The sequence below is a fragment of the Watersipora subatra genome, chromosome 4 (genome assembly GCF_963576615.1).
Source record: "Watersipora subatra chromosome 4, tzWatSuba1.1, whole genome shotgun sequence".
NCBI classification, from domain to species: domain Eukaryota; kingdom Metazoa; phylum Bryozoa; class Gymnolaemata; order Cheilostomatida; family Watersiporidae; genus Watersipora; species Watersipora subatra.
In genome coordinates, this window is record NC_088711.1 from 36,887,475 (window position 1) to 36,903,500 (window position 16,026).

A 16,026-nucleotide genomic window follows, 5' to 3' on the forward strand; every position below is an offset into this window, starting at 1 on the left:
TTAAGTACAGATATTCTGAGGTATATGTGAATATTACACTTCCTTGTAAGTACAAATATTCTGAGGAAAATGCGAATATTACATCTCCTTGTAAGTACAGGTATTCTGAGGAATATGTGAATATTACACCTCCTTGAAAGTACAGATATTCTGAGGAATATGTGAATATTACACCTCCTTGTAAGTAAAGATACTCTGAGGAATATGTGAATATTACACCTCCTTGAAAGTACAGATATTCTGAGGTATATGTGAATATTACACTTCCTTGTAAGTACAAATATTCTGAGGAATATGTGAATATTACACTTCCTTGTAAGTACACATATTCGGAGGAATATGTGAATATTACACCTCCTTGTAAGTACAGATATTCTGAGGAATATGTGAATATTACACTTCCTTTTAAGTACAGATATTCTGAGGAATATGTGAATATTACACCTCCTTGTAAGTACAGATATTCTGAGGAATATGTGAATATTACACCTCCTTGAAAGTACAGATATTCTGAGGTATATGTGAATATTACACTTCCTTGTAAGTACAGATATTTTGAGGAATATGTGAATATTACACTTCCTTGTAAGTACAGATATTCTGAGGAATATGTGAATATTACACTTCCTTTTAAGTACAGATATTCTGAGGTATATGTGAATATTACACTTCCTTGTAAGTACAAATATTCTGAGGAAAATGCGAATATTACATCTCCTTGTAAGTACAGGTATTCTGAGGAATATGTGAATATTACACCTCCTTGAAAGTACAGATATTCTGAGGAATATGTGAATATTACACCTCCTTGTAAGTAAAGATACTCTGAGGAATATGTGAATATTACACCTTGAAAGTACAGATATTCTGAGGTTTATGTGAATATTACACTTCCTTGTAAGTACAGATATTCTGAGGAATATGTGAATATTACACCTTGTAAGTACAGATATTCTGAGGAATACGTGAATATTACATCTACTTGTAAGTACAGATATTCTGAGGAATACAAGAATATTACACCTCCTTGAAAGTACAGATATTCTGAGGAATATGTGAATATTAAATCTCCTCGTAAGTACAGATATTCTGACAGATAATTAATCAAATAGCAAAAACAATGAACACCATTCGAAGGTTCAAATGGTTCAATTTGACAGCAAATTTAACTATCATCATGATGACTGCTCCAACACATTTAAAGCTCAGTCGCCGCAGCCCTGCTTTCAATCTACAGAATATGGCTATTTAGCTAGACTACAATGTATGATTAGAGTGTAGCCATCCCCACCATTATCACAATGCTTGCAGCGGCGAGTTGATTGTAGCGTGTTATTTTCGGTCTGTTTATTTAATCCGTTGTGTTAATCAATGGTTATACTTGACCAGTCAGGCATTGGTATAATACAGTTTAACCGCAGTTTTTTTGTTTCAATGAGAGACTTTTTTACTTCAAACGCAAAACGAAAATCAACCACAAGGATAAGCCACAGAAGCAGACGACGCAACTTGTCATATGACACACCCTCTTCTCATCTACGCAGACGTGTTCATTGTTGGCTTAACAAATTCTACATATTTTGTTTTTGTGTAAAATTTTAATTCTTTTGTAGGCATAAACCCATTTCAATAATAAAAGTTCCATTTGGAGTATAAAACTATTTCCGTACCCTATTTTACTCAAGCTTGAAGGAACCATGTTTGAATATGAACTACTAGAGATACAGCAGTATGTCGCCCAGCCGAGCCTTCTTTATCAATACGAGAAATTAATTTTATAAGGCAGCTGATTTATAACATACAGTCAATAGTGTAAATGGTTAAAATATACATTAAAAACCGTCTTTGAGGTTTGGAGTGAATTAAAATTGCTTACAATACATCATTTTTAACAGAACAAATCATTGCAGAATTCAAACAGTTTCTTTTTCAGGCAGTCTTGTAGAACAGACTGTGGTCGAGACCATAACTAAGAATGTATTGATATTTCTGAGGTATCTTGATATTTTAGCAAGATATTAGAGCTAGCCAATTTCAAACAAACTCTGACACGCAATTAGTTAGGCATTCCAGAATTATGCCTATTGACTGTCAGATTGCCAAATAGCAAGGCAAAGCTCAAACATCACGATATCAAGAATCTCGAGAGTAGCTCGGGTAACAGAGTGTAACATAGATAAGCCACGCAAGGCGGGTGATGGTTGATGTATAGAGGAGTGTTTGTTAAGCGGACTCAAACCTGATGGGTCACTGTAACAAAAGCCACGCCCAGTGTTTGCTAATCCAAGCTTTGTATACGCACGATTATAGACATTACAGTAAGGCGGTGCTCAAACAGTGTACATATATTGCAAAGGAATATACTAGCGGAGGGCCAAGTCACTCGTAAGCATTACGCCCTTCTATTGAAGTAACAAGAGTTGATTAGCTTCACAAGAGAGAGGCACAAAAGAGACCAGGAGAACTAGTCAACTCAATTGCTTTTTCTAACAACAGATGAAGAAAGAGATTGCCACAACCTTGCAGCTTCTCATAAGCTTAGGAGCAAAATAAATAGTTGCAACAGATTTTACTGCTAAATTTGACGGACCGAGGCATCGTAATGTAACAGCAATGTCAGCTAGCAGCACCTGCTCTGCATTAACGGTCTGCAACCTAGCATTGACTTCAGCTCGTTGCACTGGCTTCACCAAGGTACATGGAGAAAATGATTTTATACATGTGATAGACTTGGAGTGGACAGACGAGCGGAGCGTGTGTATCAAACGAACCTTCGCAGAATTTCAACGGTTCCATAATGACCTGGAAAAGCTATTTCCAGAGTTGCGGAACCTGAAGTTCAACCTCAAAACAAGTGAGTAAAAGTTGACCAATTAGAGTGCTGTTAATATTGTTGGTGCATGGAAGACTCTAGAAGGGATGGGAGGTTCCTGATAACAGAATGTACTTACTTTATAAACCATAAATACCATTTACAATCCGTGGAACAAAAATCGCATAGACATCTCATTGAGAATAATGAGGGAAGTCTTTTGAAGAGTTGTTTGTATCGATACTTTATAGAGCTGACCAACGATGTATAGCTATAAAGAGAGAGCAGAGAAACTAGCGATGTGATTCAGCGCATGTTTTTACACAAAAATGCATTCAAAAATTAGATTAGGATAAGAGCGAAGCGAAAGTTCCAAATGGCAGAGATTGTGAGTCAATTGATATACCTAAGAATGTGAAAGCCTTTATTTTAAACTTGCATTCCAGCAAAGGGATGAATGCCATTACTACTTGAAACTAGATACTATCTCTTAGTATTACAAGGGGTAAACAAAAGCATAACCAAGACCTCTAAGATCACTGATGAGCTGTTTATTGCAACCTTTACATGGAGCAATCAAGGTGGCCATAAGTAGGAAATCTCAGAGGGTCCATAGAATTCCTAAAATCCTACATGTGGTGGCACACATGAATGACAGTTGTCCACACAATTAGCAATATAACTATTCACATTGTAGACGCCATGTGTTACAGGTTTGTTCGCCTCAAACTAATTTCTATAGGCAAATAAAAGATCGGGTATCATTTCTATGTCCACTGTTTGTTTTCTACTATGCAATCATTAACCGTCTCTGATTGATTAAAGTGGTTAATATTCAGCACCGAGTCTGACAGTGGCATTATTGTCGAGCATTGGCTAGATACAATAAAGAGAGAATATGTAATTTATAGTTTTATGAGCATATCGTCGGTACGTAATTTTATTTGTTATTGTTGCACGCAAATTTCTTTACTCGGCCTTCCAACTGTCATTCGAGTTCAACGGTAAAACCTACAGTATGCCGTGTGCTGTTCAAATATTCTTAAACAAGTTTCAAGTTATGTGAAGTTTATATTGAGTTGCCTCATTCTTCATTGCACATCAGTGTAAATGTAATAACTATTCTTAGTGAGCTTTTACCTAAGTTAGGTGTATAACATGCCAGCTACTTAGAATACATTGCATTTATAGCTGAATAAAAGGAAACATTAGTAAGATAGAAGCAGGTCTGCCAAAGCCTGGATTATTCGACTGTCCTTTAACTGTCCTGCGCTGCTTTACAATTGAGTGACAATATACTCATTCATCGTTTTGCTTCGATTGTAAGAGACATTCGCAGTTGGTTTTCACTAACGACTTGATGGCTTATCATGCTGCAAGCTTGGATGGTTGTCACTATGAAGCTCCGGGTAAACCTAGCCAAGCTTCCAGCAAAGCAGTAGAACCCTGACGACGGAGCCAACTCAGTGGTTTTTACTCAAGTTCCACAACATATTTAAAATATTCTTTAATAAATAAAAATTACAACAGTACGACTACTAAATGTAATAGGGAAGCAAAATAAATATCATTTCTTTTTAAGATGGGTTTTAGCAATTTTGATTTTACGAGCAACATGGCCTCAGATCAGATCAAACTAACAAAGTTCAAACTTCACTTGTCTGTTGATGCCGCTGTCACCACAGCTGTAGATAAAACTGGTTATTATCAGTTAAGATCACTTCATAGAAACCAGACGCAGGCTGTTGAACCCAATACTAGCATGTGCCTTGTTCTAACAACCAATATTACTAGCTCTACTAATTTGTCCTTTATTTAAGTTGATGGATAAACATAGTTCGTACAACACAAAGACTTTTTAGGCTGATGAGACAGGATATGGGTCAAGATAACTCAGGGTCCAACCAGTAAAAGGCAGCAAACAAGCTACAAGTTTTCTAATTAACATTGAAAATTGAATTAATGACATATTGAAACATTGAAAATTGAATTAATGACATATTGATACATTGAAAATTGAATTAATGACATATTGAAACATTGAAAATTGAATTAATGACATATTGAAACATTGAAAATTGAATTATCAAATTGCCACAATGTTAAGTTTTTAATGCAGGTTGTGACATAACCGGTGCTTTAACTTGAGACTAATTCCTTCACGTTAAGGATACATTGAATGCTGCTGACTGCCTGTATTCTAGTACCACTAGTCGACTAGCTACTAGTCGTGACAGCAGTGCTACTAGAATAGTAGCTCGACTAGCTACTAGTCGAGCTACTATTCTAGTAGCACTGCTGTCCATCAGTGTCAAGCACTCGCATAGCAATTCTGAATTCTGTGTTATCTGTAGTTTTCCTTTACAATACGTAATACATAACATAAATAATGTTAGCAGGGATTGTAGCTCCGTCAACATCATTAAGGCTCCAATCATCAACTGCGACGAATGGTCTGCCAGGCCATTTGTGAACAGTGAAAGCTTAGCAGGACATTTAAGATATTTTATTCAGCCAGCGTCTACTAGCCTAGTGAGAGTAGATGGTCAAACTCTGTCAGTATTAAATAACGTGTTATTCCATTAATCAGCAAATCCAAACCATTATAAACTATAATGCACCTTATATCCCTGATGTGTTAGTGAATTTATTACATAGTCATTCTACATTAAAGATCCTGTCAGGCCACAGTCAGGTAAAACAATCTGTTAATACTATGCTGTTAACACTATGCTGTTAACAACATGGCGTTAAGCAGAGAATTTCATGTAGATATACCAAATCTCTGGTCATTTGAAACGACAGTTTTCTTGTAACTGGCTAAATTGCACACACATGATCAGCCATGGCTTACAGAAAAACTACGGTCTCGAACAGTCATTTGAGGACATAAAAATGATTGCTTGTTATTGTTTAAAGCAGCTGACCAATGAATTGACAGGGTTCAAACCTTATATATAGAATGGTCATACCATAAATAATAACAGAATTTCTCAGTTATTTTATTGAAAAGAGTTAAATCATTGTCTAGGCAAATAAAGATTTACCTTCACTCGCACCTCTGATCATTTCTAACATTACTAAGATCAGTTTGTAGAAAACAAAAAAGTAAAATGTTTTAGCAGTGTGTGGAACAAGTTTGTAAGTTGGTGTTCAAGGTCAAACTTAGCTTTAGTTTCACGAAATGTTATCAATGCAATTCTTCTTATACGTCATCATCTGATTGGTCGAGACTGTAGCAGTTTTTAGCAGCCACCAAATATGCATGTACAATTGAGCCAGTTACAAGAGAAGTCTATGTTTAACAACATGGTCTTAACAGTTTGTTTCACCTGAGCATGGCCCAACAGGACCTTAAAATAATATGCGTGACAGTTAGCATGCATATAATAGCTACTGTAACTGCAAGTAACTAGTAGCTATATGGCTAGTAGCTATGCAGCTTGTTCTGGCGCAAGTTGGAATAGTAGGGTCACACCAAATAGCGCTAGCAACCAATATAAAAATAGGTAGTCTCTAGAATTTAAATTACAAACATTGAAGAATGGCATATCAATGTAGATACTACTCCAAACATAGGAATATAATCATTGACCAAATGGAGTAGGAGGTGAATGATGGAGTTTTCACCATAGCCTGAGAATCGTGTAATTGTTATGAAAAATTAATTGAAATTGTAAAGTGAGTCATACTGGGCAGGTAATTTAATATACTGTCCAAAATACATATCTGTTGACAGCATCTCTGTACTGGTAGGTTTTAGAGAAAATCTGGTCAGCCTCTTCAGCAAGGATAAAAGAGCGATTGCAGAAAAGCGAGAGTTGCTCCTCGACCAGTACTTACAGCAGCTTCTGCGGCAGCCAGAAAGGGTTGGTACATATTAGTAACTTATTATATCTCTTATCCTTGCACTAAAAACATAAAAGTAATGACAAAAATATAAATCAATTTTCAAATTAATCGATACAAAATTCAAAATAGTTCACCATTTTTATATATCTAAATAAAAATAGATTAGTTAGCTTATATAAACTGAAAAACAAGAAATATAGAATTCTCTTTGAATACTTGCTGCAATTTGAGTATGTAAAGTAAATCTTGTTGGAATTGCTGTGTCTCTGTTTATTGCATCTAATCATCTCTGCTAATGGAGGTTACAGGCTTTCAAATCAAATATCTTAAAACCAAGAATTTTCAATTGGCCACATCTATTAACTGTGTGGCATTGCCAAACCTTTTTTTTTCATACGACTCTCAAATGCTGAAAAAGTAACATGCACTTGCCATTTTCATGCATTCTTCCTTTCTGTGCGAATCAATGACCATTTAGTTGCCGTACGACTTTGTATAATAGAAACAATAGGAAACCGGTTCTATCGGCTGGAAACAATAGAAACAGGCTTATGCAATGGTATTGAATCATCGGCTAGATCCAGACTCGCACTTAGTCCAGTACCTTACTACTGAATACACACATCTTCTCCTCTTCTCTGCAATATTGCCTTCAGTTCACTAATTGTTAGCAGAGGTCCATTGCTGTGATTTGCCCTCCTGACAGTGATAAACTTGATTAGAAACGTATGAACAAAGCGGGTCACAAGGACAATAGCTTGTGTGTTTGATCCATGCTATAAATTTTAATATTTTTACCTTTTATTTCAGATTCGCAGATGTAATTCTGTACTCTCATTCTTTGATTCACGTGAGAGTGATCCCAAACCATGCCATTCCAATGCACCTTCTGAAAAGGCCGATTCAGGCATCGACTTGACGGGAGACAGCTGTTCGCATCACTACTTCCCAAGCATTCAAACAATGACTGAGATTTCGGCAGAAGGCTCGTCTGACGAAACTACAAACGGAAACAGTAAACCGTTGAACACAAATAACGTAGAGGACTTTACTGACAATGAATATGATGGAGATACGAGCGAAACAGAGATGGATGATGACACATATGATGAGGACTATTTTCTTGATGTAGGGTATGGTGAGCTAATGCTACAACCATCATCTGACGCTCCAAGCCAGGTGGATTGCACTGAGGGTACTGAATCCTCTATGTGGTGCTCAAACCTTGAAAAATTCTCAAACATTCTCCGCACAAGCATGACCAATGTGAATGTGCCATGCGAAAATCAGTTGAAAACATGTGGGACATTGAGCTCGTACAACACGAGCATGAATAACATCCTAGATGAGCCTTTGATGGAAGAAAGTGATGTCCGAGAAGTGTCAAAAACAGAGAGTTATCAATCTGAAGACAATTGTGAGGCACAATACTCCTAATATGAAGTTTGCCCTTACCATGGCCTAGCACCATCCGATTGCGAGACAACAGAGTAACAGCTTAACTATATGATAAGACTGATAAGAGTTCTCTAGTGATAACTAACTCTGTCTGATCATCATTTATCACCGATCAAGTTTACACTGATTACCTCTAAGCTAAATAGTGCGACTCACATTACTGACACGCTAGACCTTCTGAAACATGACACCAATTAGCCCATTACTTAAGTTCTAGCTTGAACAGAGAACAAAAACATATGGAATGAACAACATATGGAATGAATAAAATGAGTGATTATCTTTGAAATGTCTCATGGTTATTGTTGTTGCTGATTAGGTCTGAAGGCTGAAACACACTGGAGGCGAAATAAGAGGCAGTGCAAACGCTAGTACTAGCGTCAGCCTCACCTTGAACACTTTGAGAGGTACGAGGGAGTGGTCAGACTAGAGGGCAAAATCTCTAGTCTGACTCTAGTCAGACTCGGGCAAAATATTTTGGCCATGATAGTTTTATTCCGACGCTTCCAATAAAAATTAAATATATTTTAGTATTTGTCACTAATAGTTTTATTTAGAAAACAATTTCTATCCAGAAAGGCGTTACATTCTTTTAGACCAACCAAGATTGTATTGTCCAACTGTCTACTACTCTTTTAGTGTGTCCATTCTCATCAAAAAACCATGAGTCAATCATGACACAACCAGTGGACAAAAATATCAAGCCCTAAACAATTAGATTTATAAACATTCATTACTAGCCACAGCTGCAGTTCAAACACTTGCGATTTCACCCATGAACTCACTCAATCTTTCCCACAAACACAACGAACGAACGCAACACAAACAATCAACTTACTACAGACATTCAGTTCGGTCAAATGAAGATTTTGCTAGTCTAAAACTACTTTTAGATTTGATCAAAGCTGCATGTTGTGTTCTAAATTTTGTTCAGCAAATAACTACGAGAGTAAGGATGCTAACTATGCGACTCAGGTTGGAAAATCATATGTTGGTAAGAAATTAATGATTAATATACATCTTTCCTCTAAGATTAATATACATCTTTCCTCTAAGAAATTTGTTACAAATGATCTGAATTAACCCACAAAATTGTAGTTTTAAAAAAGTTGCAATATGCCATGGGTTAGTTGCTCGTGAAAACTTGTAAATTAAATGTTAATAAATCAGGTAAAAGTTTTCATCACTTTGTTAATGCTATTGCTAGGTATCTGTGATCTAGTAATGTAGCGCCTGAGGTACAACACCTGAAAAAAATAATGCTTAAAGTCAATAACTAATTACTACAAGAGTTGTTTTGTGACATAAAACCATAATATGACATCGTTTATGATCCTGAATAGTGATAGCTATGTATAAAATGGTATGTCTATAATGAAAGTAGACTACAAATGATATCTAAAGACAGCAACAATCTGCATTTATTTATAGTGTATAAATAATCTCTGGAGAGACATTAAAGTGACGGGTGAACTCAAGCTGCAGCTGGAAAAGCAGCTGAGACTCAAAGCTAATTTAATGGATGATAATTTCCACAACGAATTGACTTTTTCAGATAGTAGTCTGGCTATATATGAAAAATTTTTTAAAATGTAATTTGAAATCTATTTGTACATGTGAGAACTGATAGCGTGCCAATTTGCAACCATTTGCTTTAAATCTGTTGATGGAAGGATTACAAGGATTCACTTGTTTGACAATTAGTTTTAGCTAATTAAAAACAGAGGTGAGAATCGATTTCAATATGATGAAATAGGTGACTAACATCTATCAGTTTATTTATCATCTTCAAATCCAGACAGATCAGTATGACGATGGGACATTGAAAAGTGATCTTATTCATGATCGTAATGTTGAAGGTAGGAAAACATTTAAAGCTCCAGGAATGTTTTATGAATGTAGGCAATTTTAAGTTCGAATAGATGTATTAAAAAAATTAGTGTTGGCTTTTAATAAATAATGAGCACCCTAATTTGTGGAAGCACTAATCCCTTCAGATCGCTGTGATATTTCACATTTGAGCAGGTATAAAACACAGACTGTAGCAAAAAACAGGTACTTATCGACTGTGTAATGTTTGGTAAAATATTTCATAAATTTGCAGTGTCCAGCCAAATTTTCGCCCTACTGAACATGTGGGTAGTTGAGATAATGGGATAGGTCAGAGATATGCAAAGATGAATAGCAATTCAAAAAGTAAGTTGGCAACATCCAAGGACCATTTTAAAAGGGAGTCGCTGAAGGCCCTTATCTAGAATCTGAGTTATTTTGGTTACAGAATGAGCAACACATAAATAGCATAATTAAGAAAGCTCAAAATGGGTTTTGTGATATTTATGTGAATGGAATGTAACATATTTTAATAAAATGAAGACCAATTCTGGAAATTTTTAGATCACAGTCAGTTGGGCCTCCTGAAAAACCATAATACTTACCAACCTGTTTGGCTACAATTATTGTAAACAGCTTTCATTTATCATTTACTCACCAGAGATTTTGTAAAGCAAATATGCAGGGCATCCATTGTCAGATGGATGACATACTGATATAATACATGTACGCTCTAAGGAAAAACTTGAAATATTTGGGTGGGTTCTGTACATCTTGTTCGCTGCTGGTGTCACACTTGATCCACAGAAATGTAAATTCAACAAAGAATCTGTCAAATTATTGATAAGAATTGAAGTCGTGTTGATCCTGATTATAGAAAAGCAATAGTAGACTCTTTTATTTTCCAAAAAGAATCAATTACAGAAGTTGCTCAATGGCACCTTCAATGGCCGTTCTGTGAATGGGAAGAGACATCTCAACAAGGACATGCCAATGAAATGAAGAAAAGCAGGACGGATACAACAAAGGCATTAATTATGAGACATAACTCATCTGCACCTCCTGCAGCACTTTCACGTCATTGAAAGTGGTATGAAAAAATACAGAGAGTGACATAATGACAGATATAGTTGTCAGCTTTGATGGAGCTTAAAGGTTGACTTGCAACAAAATTCACATTACAGTTATTTGGTATCAAAAGATTCACTATGTCTTACTTTGCTGTGTTGTAGGTGCAAAATATGTGGAAATGTGATTACAAGCTTTTAAAAGCTAAAAAACGAACAGTTAATCACAGCCACACGGGACCGCCGTAGTTTGGAATCTCCTGCCAAAACGGCTCAATGGGGACGTAGTTGTACAAGATGGCTTCTGTTTACATCTTCACGCAACCTCATTCGTCGAAATATTTTAACGAATATACTTCACGCATTCAATAAAACCATGTCTATTGTTCTTACGCGTCTGTTTTATCGTCATTGTAATGCTGCCATGCACTTTCGGCACTGATATCATATAATCTACCGTAAAATTTCGTTTAAATTTTCAACCTTAGCTCGAAAGAGTACATATCATTGTCTGATATACATGACAAGCCTGTTGGTCACCTGTGATAATCGAAAAATGCTGCAGAAATTATTTGCGAAGTATTGGGTCACATGATCAGATTACGACTAGACGATTAGACCAAGCCGAAACAAAACTGTAAAGTAGCGAGCATCTATATTTGATTCAGGGTCTTCGGTAAAACCCCCAAGTGTTTGTCATAAACTAGTGCTACGAGAAGTTATATATTGAGCCTTTTATTGGCCTTTCTATTTACGTGAGAACATCACGTGACAAAACAATAACCAAATGTAATGACTACGTCAGAGAAATAAACTGATTCCAATCTATGGCGGCTTTTCGTTTTCGAGCTTTTAAGAGCTTGTAATCACATTTCCACATATTTTGTACCTACAACACAGCAGAGTAAGACATGGTGAATCTTTTGATACCAAATAACTGTAATGTAAATTTTGTTGCAAGTCAACCTTTAAGTTTATAACGTCGATATGCCAACATAAATAAATCAAATCAAACAACGCTAAAAAGTGTGACAGCATCAAATCCCTGTGAAAAATGACCTACATCTTCAAAAGCAATAGCTTCAAATTCGCCATCAAAGCTACCAGCATATGAGGATACGGATGGATCTTGTGAAACCACAGTCACAAGATAACTATTCAAGCAAGTGTAAACTGTGCAGTGCTTCGACAGAGTTAAAAAAGTCTAGTGTCGAACCAACTAGATATGATTTGGCAGCAAAAGCTCCAGTAGCACCAGCTATTTGTGATTTCAGGGTACAAACCTTCTGTCCGTAGCTGTCAAATTGTACGAGAACAGTAGAATAGGCCCTAACTGACTGGACACTCATGGATATAATATGTAAATTAATCAAAAATATGTGTTTTATGATTTCAATTCTCATTTTCTTCTGCTTTATGTTTACTTTCGATTATGTATAGTTATGGATGGAATCGATCCTAAGTAACTCTTTCACTCAAATAAGCTTGTACACCCACATTTTTATCAGCACTATTGTCATTTGTACCGCTCATCTCTAAGGAGAGACTTGAACATTTGGGAGCGGTGTAGTCACTTAGCAACATGTTAGGGTTGGCAACTTACAACTCTCTCTTGCAACTTGACAGGGAGCAAGAGAGAGAGGCTAAGATGATTAGTTAGCCAACAACTTACTACTAAAGGTAAGAGTTGTTTTGCGACTGGTAAGAATAGTACCACAGGAGTGCAACTAAACAACATGGTAGTAATAGGTAGCTAAATACACCAATGCTACACCAATGGTAGATTAAAAGCTTGCTTCATAACTTGGTGAGAGGATGCAGTGAGCCCAGTGCCCAGCGTGAAATTATTTAGCAACAGTAGCGCGCTATCAACCATGTGCTGTCACATTTGAATTGTACAATCAATTTAATGTCAGCATTCATTAGCAGCAAGCGTCTCTAGTTGACTAAAATGCCAATCGCATTGTTTATCTGCACAACGCAAATAATGATGCAGTAGCAGTGAGAATAATTTTGTTTGTGTGCCTCGGAACTCTGGCGTTAACCTGCTTATAATGTCTATGATCTTTTGAAACTTAGCTATTAATGAGCTGAAAAATGCAAAGATGAAAAGGTTTATGTGGTAACAATGAGAAATACGATACGGATAATCGTTGAAAAGCAATCTCAATTAGCTAGTCACTTCACCCTAAAGCAGAGGATTGATGACAATAACAACATCAGCAATCTGGTAATGCTTACAAATGAGATTTCAGTTGCAAAGCAAAATTAGGCTATCAAATTGCTCAGTATGGCTTAATTTAGGTTGCTTCTGAAGTCCTTAAGGGTATAGGCTTATGCGATCAGGGTGCACACTAAAGGGTTGGATTCAAATTGCTCATCCTTCATAATTTTAGGACAAATATGGTAGTTTTTGCTTTGATTAGGGTACAAAGTAGTACCTGATAACCAAATTGGGTAGGTTTGATTGACACGGGATATAAATGCATGAGTGGGGATGCATCAGCATAAACTGTGATCCTAAAGTTAAAAATACCTTAAAGGCTTACTTGCAACAAAATTCACATTACAGTTAATTGATATCAAAAGATTCACCATGTCTTACTCTGCTATGTTGTAGGTGCAAAATATGTGGAAATGTGATTACAAGCTCTTAAAAGCTCAAAAACGAACAGTTAATTGCAGCAATCATAAAATCGCCGTAGATTAGAATCTCTTTCCAAAACGGCTCAAATGTGACGTAGTTGTACAAGATGGTTTCTGTTTACACTTTCACACAACCTCATTCGTCTAAATATTTTCACAAATGTACTTCACGAATTCAATAAAACCAAGTCTATTGTTCTTACGCGTCTATTTTATTGTCATTGTAATGCTGTCACTTTGAGCACTGATATCTTATAACCTATCGTGAAAATTTGTTTAATTTTTCAACCTTAGCTTGAAGAAGCACATATCATTGTCTGATAAACGTGACGAGCCTGTTGGTCACCTGTGATAATCGAGAAATGCTGCAGAAATTATATGCAAAGCATGGGTCACATGATCAGATTACGACTAGACGATTTGACCAAGCCGAAACAAAACTGTAAAGTAGCGAGCATCTATATTTGATATGGGGTTTTCGGTAAAACCCGAAGTTTTTGTCATAAACTAGTGCTACGAGAAGTTTTATATTGAGCTTTTTATTGGCCTTTCAATTTACTTGAGAACATCACGTGACAAAACAATAACCAAATGTAATGACTACGTCAGAGAAATAAACTGATTTCAATCTACGGCGGTTTCGTGATGGCTACGATTGACTGTTCGTTTTTGAGCTTGTAATCACATTTCCACATATTTTGTACCTACAACACAGCAGAGTAAGACATGGTGAATCTTTTGATACCAAATAACTGTAATGTAAATTTTGTTGCACGTCAACCTTTAATGTTTTTTATGCAACAACTGAACTTTTGCCCTATTAGAGACGTGTTCGACGAACGATATCATGATTTCTTGGATTCATAAAGACTTTCGACAAGTAATGAGTAGGAGACTGCAAAGGGATTTAAAAGGCTTGACTCAAGAATTGTCCTCAAGTTATAAGCCAACAAGGATTAGATGGCCAGTTTCAGCTACCAGTTAATAGAATTCATTTTGGCTTGAAGGGTACTCGTATATAAGGCTAGCCATCTGCTATAGGAAAGTTCCTTATTGGCTGACTGAAGATCACTTAGGAGGAGGTGTCGGCGAGCCAACATCTCCAATGGGTGTTGATAGCAAATAAGGACTCAAAATTACAACAAAATATTCAGCGCTGACAGGCCTAGCAGCAATTATAGTAGTCATAATGCAAGAAAAGAATGTTACACTGCCAAACTGTTAAGGAAGCGAATATCTGCTTGCAAAGGTCAGGGTGAGCATATGCTCAAGTAGTGTAACGCTGTTTAGATTGGAAGAACATACATGAGAAATTTAAATGACATGTTCTGAAAATAATTCACCCGTGCATGTTAACATCATCTCTTACTGCTAATCGGGTTGGGTAATATACTATATACTATCTATAAATAATGTTATCGTATTTATTCTATAATTAACAGACAATTGTACAATATTATGGATACTTTTACGGGATGAAACTCTTGTGTTGCATTACATAAATAGAGCTCGTGACTTGTTGTTCCTAAAACTGCACGATTCCTATAATTTGGGTCACACTACTGTACAACCATCATTTTTGGAAGCATGACATGCTTCCAAAAAAGACACTATCATAATTCTCATTTAGTTATAAAGAAGATAACTCCAAGTTTATGAACACACACGTAACTAAAGTAGCTCTTATTACATACATGTAGCTTATTCCAATATAAATAATTTTTCGACATTTTGTCCGGCGTACACCTTCAGGGTACCCTCTGAAAACCAAAAGTGCCCTCGACTGCGCCTCCACAACAGGCCAAAACGCAAAACAGACGGGTTTAGAAATACATACATGTAGCTTACCATAGGCATAGGAAATAGCTTACCATAGCATACCATAGTATGTTGAAGGTGGTTTGTCCTGTGTTGTCCTTTTGACACATGCTTGTCCTTACGTATGGACAACTATACGGAAGAAGAGATTATTTGCTTTGAAAACGAAAGCGAAGCAAAATGCAGTCAAATAAGAACAAATATGCTAAGTTATCTTGCCCTTCGCCTAGTGTAACTTGGAGTGAGTTATCATGTTGCATATCTCTATCAGACAGTTGCTATACTCACAACTCTGTGAAAGGAAATTGTGAGCAAAGATGGGCTAGACTGCGATTTAAAGGTGTAGCAAGCAGATGATGATGTGGAGAAACATCCATCTCAGCTCCTGGCAGTCGACTGTCAACAACGGAGCGTCATGGAGAGCTGCCATAAAACCAAACCATCGTACCATCTTAGTTGACTTGAGAGACTGAAAAAGAGAAAGATAACTATATCACCGACTCTACCTGTACGCCATATATCCCTATTTGCTTGTTTCTGAGA

At 36.4% G+C, this 16,026-nt stretch overlaps 1 protein-coding gene and 1 long non-coding RNA gene across 3 annotated transcripts; one reads left to right on the top strand and one right to left on the bottom strand.

Moving 5' to 3' along the window:
- The first annotated feature begins 2,369 nt into the window (after nucleotides 1–2,369).
- LOC137392737 (uncharacterized) lies at nucleotides 2,370–8,392 on the top strand. The gene is made up of 3 exons (XM_068079059.1): nucleotides 2,370–2,854; nucleotides 6,569–6,681; nucleotides 7,475–8,392. The coding sequence occupies exons 1-3, from the start codon at nucleotides 2,614–2,616 to the stop codon at nucleotides 8,099–8,101; spliced, it is 981 nt and encodes a 326-aa protein (XP_067935160.1). The 5' UTR covers nucleotides 2,370–2,613; the 3' UTR covers nucleotides 8,102–8,392.
- Nucleotides 5,306–15,809, bottom strand: LOC137392738 (uncharacterized). 2 transcript variants are annotated; one of them, XR_010978237.1, is made up of 4 exons: nucleotides 15,772–15,809; nucleotides 15,547–15,615; nucleotides 7,463–7,664; nucleotides 5,306–6,723 (listed from the first exon to the last, which is right to left on the bottom strand). It is a non-coding gene; the product is annotated as an uncharacterized lncRNA (long non-coding RNA). The 2 variants fall into 2 exon arrangements; XR_010978236.1 differs by lacking the exon at nucleotides 15,772–15,809 and having other exon boundaries at nucleotides 15,547–15,646.
- Nucleotides 15,810–16,026: the final 217 nt, after the last annotated feature.

Excerpts from the sequence above, each read along its gene's own strand:
- LOC137392737 (XM_068079059.1), top strand. The coding sequence starts at position 2,614 with ATGTCAGCTAGCAGCACCTGCTCTGCATTAACGGTCTGCAACCTAGCA. Across the intron at positions 2,855-6,568 it reads GAAGTTCAACCTCAAAACAA|GTTTTAGAGAAAATCTGGTC; the intron begins GTGAGTAAAAGT and ends CTGTACTGGTAG. Across the intron at positions 6,682-7,474 it reads TTCTGCGGCAGCCAGAAAGG|ATTCGCAGATGTAATTCTGT; the intron begins GTTGGTACATAT and ends CTTTTATTTCAG.